At 38.4% G+C, this 10,571-nt stretch overlaps 1 protein-coding gene across 1 annotated transcript; it reads right to left on the bottom strand.

Moving 5' to 3' along the window:
* Positions 1–286: 286 nt before the first annotated feature.
* LOC149208919 (pyruvate kinase, cytosolic isozyme) lies at positions 287–8,799 on the bottom strand. The gene is made up of 3 exons (XM_089396211.1): positions 8,238–8,799; positions 2,137–2,598; positions 287–1,481 (listed from the first exon to the last, which is right to left on the bottom strand). Exons 1-3 carry the CDS (start codon positions 8,493–8,495, stop codon positions 669–671), a joined length of 1,533 nt encoding a protein of 510 aa, XP_089252337.1. The 5' UTR covers positions 8,496–8,799; the 3' UTR covers positions 287–668.
* Between the last annotated feature and the right edge of the window lie 1,772 nt (positions 8,800–10,571).

Raw genomic sequence — 10,571 nt, 5'->3', positions numbered from 1 at the left:
AAAGGCTCTGAAGTTTACGACAGTCTCCAAACCACTGATGTGTTTTCGGCATCAGAAGTTTATTTATCAAACTTTGAAAAAATCATAAACAATGTAAATATTATCTAATGTGAACAAATAATATCACATCCACTAGTAGACAGAAAACACTCAAGCGGAAAGCTTAGTGAAAAGGGACTTCATTTTACAAATTTACAAATATCGCAGAAATTCATGGATTGCAGCATCTGACATATTAAAGGTATAATGTCGTTTCATAACATAGAAGATATTCCAGGCCAAACAGTGAAAGAAAAACCGTATTAATGCATACGTAAACTCTTGTTAATAAAAAACCAGCCATAATGTGAGGTTTCTTATTCAAAGATATCCAGTCGTATATTTACTTTTTTGGGCTATTTTGCAAACATTTATTTCCTGGGGGTAAAAACTAGATTAGAACATTGCTTCAATATCTTTAACAATTGAAAATTAATAATACCAAAATATGAAGAGAAATTCTAATTCCAAAACTTGACAAAACTGAGAACTGCAGTGTTTTCAACTAAGCATATCTAAACTTGCAAAATGATCTTCTGGTTGGCCAAAGTCTCCAAACATGCACTGAATAGTAGCAGAAGAGCACGACCCAAGACTTGGCACATGTTATTTCGTTGCAATAAATTACCTCACTTCACATCACATATCTTGATAACAGAGGCCACTCCTATGCGGTGTAACGCAACAATTGCATCACCCTTCTTACATAAGCCTTTCGCCATTGCTGTTTTAAGAGCAGCATCCAGAATCACTTCAGTAGATTCAGAATCAGTTGCCTTTGCTGATCCTTCTGCCAGAAGTGGGACCAATCCTCTGTATATAAGACTGTGCCTGGCAGGAGTTTCATCACTACATGTCCAATCAAATGAATCTGTTGTCAGGACAGGAACCACAACAGAGAGAATAGGTACAGCTGGTCTGTACTTTGCTACCAATTTAGCAGTGGTGCCACCACGAGTTAGAACTACAATGAGTGTTGCCTTTGCTTTATTTGCAGTTCGAACAGCTGAAGATGCAAGACTCTCTAGGGGGCTCATAGGTAAGGGAGTAGATCTTATTAAATCTTTAAAGATAGCTGAATAGTCCAGCGAAGATTCAGCTTCTATACATATGTGAGCCATGGTCTTCACTGCCACCTCAGGATATGCCCCTGCTGCACTTTCACCACTAAGCATAACACAATCAGTCCCATCTAGAACAGCATTAGCCACATCTGTAGCTTCAGCACGGGTAGGGCGAGGAGACTTAATCATCGATTCTAACATTTGAGTAGCAGTGACAACAGGCTTTCCAACGAGATTGCACTTGTATATCATCATTTTCTGAGCCAAGAATATTTTTTCAACTGGAATCTCCATACCAAGATCTCCACGAGCAACCATAAATGCATCAGACTCGCGCAAAATTTCATCAAAGTTGACCACGCCTTCCTGATTCTCAACCTAGAAGGAACAACATAAGAAATAAGCCATTGCAGTTCTTTATAAACAAGTACACTCTTCAAAATACACTAGAAATCAAGAAAACATCTTCTCTTCTACTTTAGTGCTCCATAACATGGTACAATCTAATCCAAAAAGCTTTTTAGCAATCAATTCAGAATGACAATCAGCCAAGTTGGTCAAGCAAAATAAGTGACCATCCAGGAAACATTTCTGAGAATGACCATAGCAGGTTTACAAAGTATGCAGGTTTACACAGTATGTCATGTATAGACAACATCCAAGAATGCAGGTTTACACATTATGCCATGTATGCAGGTTTTTGCACTGTCCTCCCAGGCAGTCATGTTCTCTAACCCTCTTTAGCTGTTTTTGTTTCCCCTGACAATGAGTGGTGAAACATGTGTATATCTAAATAACAGCACAGTGATATCCAAAACCCTACATACACATCTTCAGACAACTCTACATAAACCTTGAGCATGGGGAAACCATAGGATCATTCCTGTAAGCAGATTTCTTATCATAATCACCTTGAGCATGGGGAAAACAAAATCAAAAAAAGAAAATTTTGAATGCAGATTCTAAAAGCACTATACATGCATAAAGGTCAACCCAAAGATTTCAGCAACCAAAGTAGCAGTAAACAACATACCTTTGACATCAGCATAATGTTCTTTGAATGCTTCCCCAATACTTGCCTAACATTAACAAGATCTGAGCCCTTTCGAACAAAAGAAAGAGCAATCATGTCTATTTTGTTAGGAACACCCCACACCAAAATATCCTCCTTGTCTTTTTCTGTAAGAGTCGGCAGATCAACCACAACTCCAGGCAAATTAACATTTTTTCTCTCGCCAAGGACAGCCGTATTTTCACAGCGACACCTCACTGTGGCTGCCTTTTTATCAGTTGACAACACAGTAAGTGTGATTGTCCCATCAGCACACAAGATTGTATTACCAGGACTTAAATCTTCTGCCAGTTTTTTATAGCTCATGGAGATCATGTTAGTATCACCCTTAATAGTGTAATCTGTAGTTATTGTGATTTCCTGACCTTCCTTCAGTTGGATTGCTTTTGCATCCTTCAAAAATCCAGTTCGAATCTCAGGTCCCTGCAAAAAAAATGAAATTCTATCATCATGTCTCTAAAGTATACTAAAACTCTAATAGTTATAGATGAACGTGTATATTTGAAACTCACAAAGAACATACCCACAAAGCAAAAAACGGGAAATAAAATTTGACAAACATATGAAGAAATAAAACAAAAGGGCAAATCCAAGGAATTCAACACTTCTTATTAATACACTAGGCTTAACTTAAAAGAATGTTATCTTCAGCTCCTAAAACACTACACACCAATTAATCCTTTAGATTTTAAAAATTGTCAAGGTAAATCTCCACGGGAAGATCGATCCTTTTTTGTGAAAAGGGCAACCACAAACATGACCAGGTACCATACAGAGTTGCACAATGGTCCAGCTATAACCAAACTGAGACTTAATATAGAAGGATAAAGACATCAAAAATTCAGGAAAGGGATATTCCTTTCTATAATAAAATTAACCTTGTTTCAAACAAACTCAATGCTCATGCACCTGGCAGATACTAACTTAAAGAATGTTATCTTCGGCTCCTAAAACACTACACACCAATTAATCCTTTAGATTTTAAAAATTGTCAAGGTAAATCTCCACGAGAAGATCAATAATTTTTTGTGAAAAGGGCAACCACAAACATGGCCAGGTACCATACAGAGTTGCACAATGGACCAGCTATAACCAAACTGAGGCTTAGCATAGAAGGATAAAGACATCAAAAATTTGGGAAAGGGATATTCCTTTCTATAATAAAATTAACCTTGTTTCAAACAAACTCAATGCTCATGCACCTGGCAGATACTAAGATTAATATTTTTTTGTGAAAAGAGCAACCACAAACATGGCCAGGTACCATACAGAGTTGCACAATGGTCCAGCTATAACAAAACTCTTCGCATAGAAGGATAAAGACATCAAAAAATCGTGAAAGGGATATTCCTTTCTAAAATAAAATTAACTTTGTTTCAAACTAACTCGATTATAACCATTATTGTTCTTTCTTAATCTGCACTGAACTAACACATCGAACTGCAGTGCCCTATAAAAACAGATATGCTTAAGTTTACAAGACATGTATGACCATGATACCAGAATTCCTCATATAAAGCAGTGCCACTGCCAACCATTAAATTTATACAAGCTACTTATTAGTAAGTCTCCTATTAAGATGAAATTTATTAGCTTATTTGACTACCATAATAACAATGTCAAAAATACGTCTTTACAACTCAACTTTCAAACAAAATCAAAAAAAAAAAATTCAGAACTCCCTGCCACATCAGTAACTTTTATCTCTATTCATCAGTACGTCTGAAGTAGTAATTCTCAAAATCCTCCTTGGGCACTTCAAGGCACAGCTTTTTTGTTAGATTGATAATAACAATACTTTAATATACCATTAATCCTTCTATTTTATTTTTAACAAGAACTCTAACCAGAGTTCCATCTGTATGTGAACCAAATAGCATTTTTCCACCGATATCTCATAGAATTGGCAGTTCAAGGCTTGAAAAACATAAAAAGTGGTTGTGCTTCCACTGTTGAACCAGTTTTGGGAAAGGACAAGGTGAATTTAGCCTTGCAGAATTCATTACCTAGCAAAGTCTGGTTCTCTTCACCTCTTGGACAAATATATAGTAACTTTAAAGTCCCAACCCACCACTATAATCACAAGCTCCGATTCAAAGGCTGTGGGGTGTATTGCAGATAGTTTCTGGCTTTCTCAAATGCCAATTTGAAAGACAAAGGGATGCCTGGGATATGACATAAAAACCTATTTGGATGTTTCAGTATCCAATATGCCAACCATAGGACACCTGGAATATGATATCAAGACCTATTTGGATGCCTCAGTGTCCAATATGTCAGTTTGGTTTCTTGACTATGTTTGATGCTACGAGATTGGCCAGAAAAGGTCTTTTCTGTAGAAGGGATTTCGGAACTATGATATTTTTCCCAGGGAAAGACTCGAAGCAATCAAACAAACCTGCTTAATGAACACATGTTTAGAATGATTCCTGAAAACTGTCCTTTTCAAATACTATTCCATGGATCAGGTTGTATATAAAGGGACTGGAGAAGAGGTGCCAGTAAGCAATGTTGCGAACATCGGCATTGGGATAAAATCGACAAGGGTCTGGAAAACCAAAAAATCGTAAAAGTCAGGAAAATATCAGTAAAAATCGACAAACATCAGCAAAATCAAGATACCATCAAAATATCAGTAAAAATCAGCAAACCTCGGTTAGGCCAAAAATTGTCATTTCGAGATAAAATCGGGATGTTATCGAGATGTTCGTAACACTGGCAGTAAGCCCTTCTACAACCATGTAGCAAAGGAAGACCTGGTAAGACACATCTCCAGTAGTACCACAATTAAACAAAAAGGAGGTGAACAATCTGGGAGCATATTGGCAAAGGGGGTGCCAATCAATTTCAACATTTCAATCTTCTTTCAAAGGTCAAACACAAAGTAGGGGAGAGGCCCATGCTCCACCAAAGTTTGGCTATCAATACCAGGCCTGAAAAACTCACTGTTACAGATCATGGCATGACCACATTGTGGTAGGGATGAAACAGTTTAACTTGTCTTTGTGAGATGCAAAAACAATATTGGGAGGAAGAATGTTGGCTGTGGAAGAACATCTTCAAAAAAAGATTTAAGTGAAAGGTAAGTGTTGTAAAACATTATTGATAGTAGTAGCACAGAGAATATGGTCAGTGTAGAGATGGTTCAAAAGTTAAACATAGTTTAAGCAAAGGGACACAAGGTTTTTGGGTCTCACTCAGTCCTAACTGCAAACACAAAAGCTAAAATAGATCCTCTTAAAGGGCACTACATTGTTTGAATGTATGTTTTTTGAATTCTGTTGAGTAATCAATTAGTATGAATGTATTCCTCTGCCTATGAAAACAAAGAAAGTTAGCAAGTAGGGAGACATGTATAAAATTCCGTTGAAGCTTGCACCACATACATATCAGAATAGGAAGAAATTCAAGGATGCAGGAGCAAGAGATCTCTTCAGAGAAGACAATAGATAGGCAAAAATTGAAACCTGACCAATTTTTCAGACTGAAAGACTAATAAGTAAGCAAAAAATTGAAACCTTGGTTCTGACTCCTGAGAATCAAAGGAACTCTTAAGCACAGCTTCAAAAAATACATCTTTGAAGATAATTCACAGGTGATCATCAACCTTATGAATAGGAGGACCAATAACCCATCCTACAATATGATGAACAAGAACGAATGGATTAAGCAGTTGTTGGTATGTGTTTGAAGAATTTGGATTTCAGCATGTTACAAGATCTATGAACAAGGTGACATACTGGCTTGCCCAATGGCTATATTCAGCAAGCACATATCTAAACTCATCACCATCTACCCCATTAGGAAGGCAGATGAGTGGACACTAGATAGATTTGTTAACTATGGAGACTAAAGAAGGAGAACCCCCTTCTGATCCAACCATAGACCATTAATTGGGGTGGTTAAAACTTGAAAACCTATTCCACATTTAATGATAGCACATCTCCAAACTCATTCTCTCAGGTGACGAAATGAGATTGCCATACTGGCCTCACGGCAAACAGTAGGGGGCAAATAGTAAATACCACAACCCTTTCTTACTGCCCTTTTATTTCACCCATGCATGAAACAAGGAAGCATATAATTGGTCCCACCTCGTTTCCAGAACATTTGGCACACAAAAATTGGCTTGAAAACTCATTTACAGGCATATGGCAAAACCAACAAAGAAGAGCAAGGGTATGCCCTATAATGAAGGCAAGGGAGATGCTCCCCAACCATTTTGATACCCTCTATCAGACGGAGAACTTTGTGGCTTGGCATGGACTGCAATCTACAGTCCAATAACTGCCATAAAGCTCATAGAGGAAGAAACAGAAATCTAATAAGATCACAGTGGAGACACTTCATCATGTTTCTGACTAATTTCGTCAAGTTGTACACAGAAAGGGTGGAGAAGTGAATTCATCTGAGGGCCAAATTAACAGAGGGGGCTGAAATGTTAAAAAGCATCTGCACAGAGGATTTTTGGAGACCAACCAAGCCATCATCATTGAGGAGAATCTATGCTCAAGCTCTGCCAAAGCTTGGCAGAAACTTCAAGGGCTTAGTAGAAACATCAAGGCTGGACTATGTTGTCTTACTTATGCTTTGTATTTGTTGTCTGAAGTGTGTCAACCTTTTCTGGTACAACGTATGTAGCCGGATACCAGAGCATAGGCTATATCATATCAATCAATAGGCACATTGGGACTCCAGAGAGTTATGCTAATTGTTAGAAATATAATGTATGTAGATGAATGTCAGAGCTTTTAGCTTAATCATGCCAAACCATGGTTTTACTGTAACTCCAGAGTCCAAACTCTTATGCCAGATTTAGGTCAGTTGAAAACTCTTGCGTATGTTGGAAGCTCTCTCTAAAGAGTCGTATTTATTAAATACAAGATATATTTTCTTGATTAAAAACAATATTAACAGAATATTAGATCACCCTAAAGAGACATGCCTAAGTCTCAATAATATAGTAACATCCTCCAAAATTTAGAACTCAGTAAAGGCTAAAGAAGTTTGTTGGACTATAAGAAGCAAAATATCAGATTTATGCCTATGAAAACTAGTTATGATAAATCTCTGAAAAGATCACACGACGAGGAAACTTTTGTTATTGCAAGCATAACAGTATGACAACAGTCAACTTTGTGAGATTATATCCATTGATTAAAACTTTATTTTCTATTGATTAAATTAAAGTTGCATTTTTGTGAAAGGTTTGGAGGTTTGTACTTAAAAGTTTGCCCGGGATACTGAAGGTTTGGAGGTTTGTTCTGGACCAGTTTGGCCAGTCATAAAGGTTTGAAGATTTGTTCCAGACCAGTTTGGCAAGTCCTTAAGGTTCCAGATGTGACCAAAAATAATAACTACAGTAAGCATACCTACTACTCCACTTCGTTTGCTCTAAGAAAGCAAGTCTGTAACTGAAGCAACAAGCAGAAACGCCACAGCAGGAATTAAGCTCATAGAAAACTGTACATTGACTCTCTGAGCCAAAGAATATCATTACCACATATTCGCAGAAACACCACAACAGGAATTAAGTTTATAGAGAAACGTCAACTGACCCTCTAAGGCAGAGGATGTCTTTACCATACCTAATGAACTGGCTTAAACATAGACCTTCAAGAATTGTCATCCATCACACCAATATACCCGTGGATCTGCAAAATCAGACCTTTTTTCAATTAAAAAGGCATTAGATCGGTGGTAGAGTAGCCCACCAAAAGGTTGTAGGTCTTCGTTTGACTCCTAGTTTGCCAGAGTCACTGGCTGCAATTTGGTTCGTACAGGTAGGCCAAACCCTCCACTTCGGAGCACTCAGAGGATGACTAAAGGCTTTTTACCAGTTACATTTGGTAATGATCGAAAGCTTATCATCAAGACCAGGTGCAAATCCCAAGTGATTTTGACAAAACGAATGCCCTTGCGGGGACTTGTGATTTTTAACATAATTACCTACTTGAGCCAATCAGATCATCAAAAACCCAAGTCAAACGTAGACAGAACACCAAACAGACATAGATAGCTTGTTACACATATAAAATAAACAAGGATTAGCCAGCATGTACCTTGGTATCAAGCATAACAGCACACATTATCTGCGTATTATACATCGCTGTCCTGAGATTATCAAGCGTCTCTTGGTGATACTCATGTGAACCGTGAGAGAAGTTGAATCGTGCAACATTCATCCCAGCCCTCAGCAGCTTCTCGATCATCTCAACACTCCTAGAGGCAGGGCCCAGTGTACACACAATCTTGGTCTTTGGTACCCTCCCATCGTTGGGAATTTCCTTCAAAATACCCTCAATGTCGATGTTGGCCATTACAAAACCTAAGATGAATCTACAGCAGCTCGGATTCGGAAAAAGATTAGACGAGGACAATCAACTCTGATCCTCACCAAGTGATGGATCCGCAGCTCCAGAGAGTCGTTCAAGGCCGAACTTTTCAATAATTCCCGGCCTAATACAGACGGCTTGCCTCTAGCTGCCGTTCTAGGTTCGAACCACAGTTGCAACTACCCGAACAATGAATAGGCGAGTAGGTATCCCTTGCAATCTTTAACACCAAACCTTCTTCGACTCCTTTATATTGGCTCTGCCAAACAAAACCCTTGTGGAGGGTATGCAAGGCTCCACGCCCAGTACAGCAAACCAGGGGCTTAACCATCGGGCAGGTATTGTGAGTAAATCCCACGCGCTGCTTTGCTATCCGTCGATCCAAACTGAGTTTGGCGGTTCGTTATTGGGCACCATTGACCGTAGATATGAATATTTTCCGCGATTTATTGTCCTTTTAAATATATTTAATGTATTTATTATTGGAGGGGGCGAACCTTTATTAATCAGCGCTGAAATTTGGTTTAAGATCCGAGGAATATTATTTTGGTGAGTTTGAATATGCTGTTAAAAGTGAATTTGCGTAAGGTCGTTGGCCCAGCCGTCCAAGTAAACCAATTTTCTTCCAGAAGGTTTTGAAGGAGAATTTTACTTTCAGTGTTGTGTTAGCATGGTTACGTGGTTTAAACGTTAAACAATGGGTGTGGTCCCATGGTTTAATTGTTTTTTCTGTTTGCCATCCATGGTTTAACGGTTGAACAATGGGTATGCCATTTTGCGTGGTTCCATGGTTCATTACCTAAACTGTGGTTGTGTTTATTCCACTTGACTTATGAAATGGGCCTTTTCGAGATTTGTGCTAGTCACTTATAGAAACGTATTGAACTTTTTGTGAGGATTATTTTACATTTTTTTATTAAATTAATAAATGTGTGATGTGGTTAAGAAGATGTGTTTCTTTTCCATGTTATAGTTTTGGTCATATTTTTAAATTCAAAGAAGTTAGAGTATGTATATGTGTAAATTTTAATCAAATTTTTGTGTGGAGATGGGTTTTTAATTCCACAGATAAGAGGCCTCTCACACACTAATTTTGTATTTGGGTTGACCATAATTTTAAAATTAGATTCCCTCATAGTAGGTGCTCATGCAAGCCAAACATCGTGATTATTATGTGTTGTATGGTTTAGATGGTCACCTCGCCTTTGAAGTGCTCCCTCGCGAGCGCTAGTACACACTAATAAATTCCCACGCAAGAACTATATTTATGAATCTAGTATGGTAGTACACTCGTTCTACCTCACCCTGCACACAAATGATGGCTTTAAATTATTGCTTGGGAAGGCTCCTTGAACCGATGGCAAAGGACAGGGTCATTGTAAGGCAACTTCCATCTTTAGATATGTTTGAGTTTCCCTGGAGCAATATTGCTTACCTTTCTGAGTCTCTGACAATGCCTTCTTTTTCTCGCCATGTCAACCATCTTTTGTCATCGCCACGCATAATTTGGTTGGTCCATCTCTGGGTGTAATCTGGCCTTTTTAAAGGTGGTGATTCAGTGTAACATTCCATCCTTTATTCTGACCTCTTCATCCTCCCGCATCTACTTGATTTCTATGGGGCTCAAGTTGGTCGTTCAAGTTCTCCCTTATGCTTCATTTTTCTCCAATAGTTCTTTGACTTCTTTCACTTTATTTAATGCCATAACTCATTGTATGGTATGAGGCCCAATTCTATTTGTCGACCTCATGGAGGTATTTTATCGCTTGTGGGTGGAAATCTCTAATTGTGGCAATGTGGCTTTGCAAAGGTTCTCACTCAAGTGTTCCCTCATGCAAGGAGCAATAACAAGTAGAAGCATGCATTATAAAGTACTTTATTTTAGGCGTAATTACAAAGACTTAGCTAGCAATGTCATGGTTCTTCGTGGCTTCAGAAACAAGCTCCGGAGTAACTGTGGTCACATGGTCTATCACTTGAGGGAGGGTGGCTCCAACACTTGTGGCATGGGGAGGATTGTCCTTCACATCCAGCATTTCGATGTCCTTCCTCACGACAATT

This window comes from Pinus tabuliformis, chromosome 1_2, assembly GCF_031772625.1.
Source record: "Pinus tabuliformis cultivar Carrire ecotype Pingquan chromosome 1_2, CPIR1, whole genome shotgun sequence".
In the NCBI taxonomy this organism is placed as follows: Eukaryota; Viridiplantae; Streptophyta; class Pinopsida; order Pinales; family Pinaceae; genus Pinus; species Pinus tabuliformis.
The sequence above is the reverse complement of the archived record's forward strand: the minus strand, read 5'-3'. Positions and strand labels throughout refer to the sequence as shown.

Bases quoted from the DNA above. Each gene is read 5' to 3' on its own strand.
- LOC149208919 (XM_089396211.1), bottom strand. From the start codon at position 8,495: ATGGCCAACATCGACATTGAGGGTATTTTGAAGGAAATTCCCAACGAT. The intron at 2,599-8,237 runs GTACATGCTGGC...TTTTTTTTGCAG, and splicing joins CTGTTATGCTTGATACCAAG to GGACCTGAGATTCGAACTGG. The intron at 1,482-2,136 runs GTATGTTGTTTA...TGTTCCTTCTAG, and splicing joins ACATTATGCTGATGTCAAAG to GTTGAGAATCAGGAAGGCGT.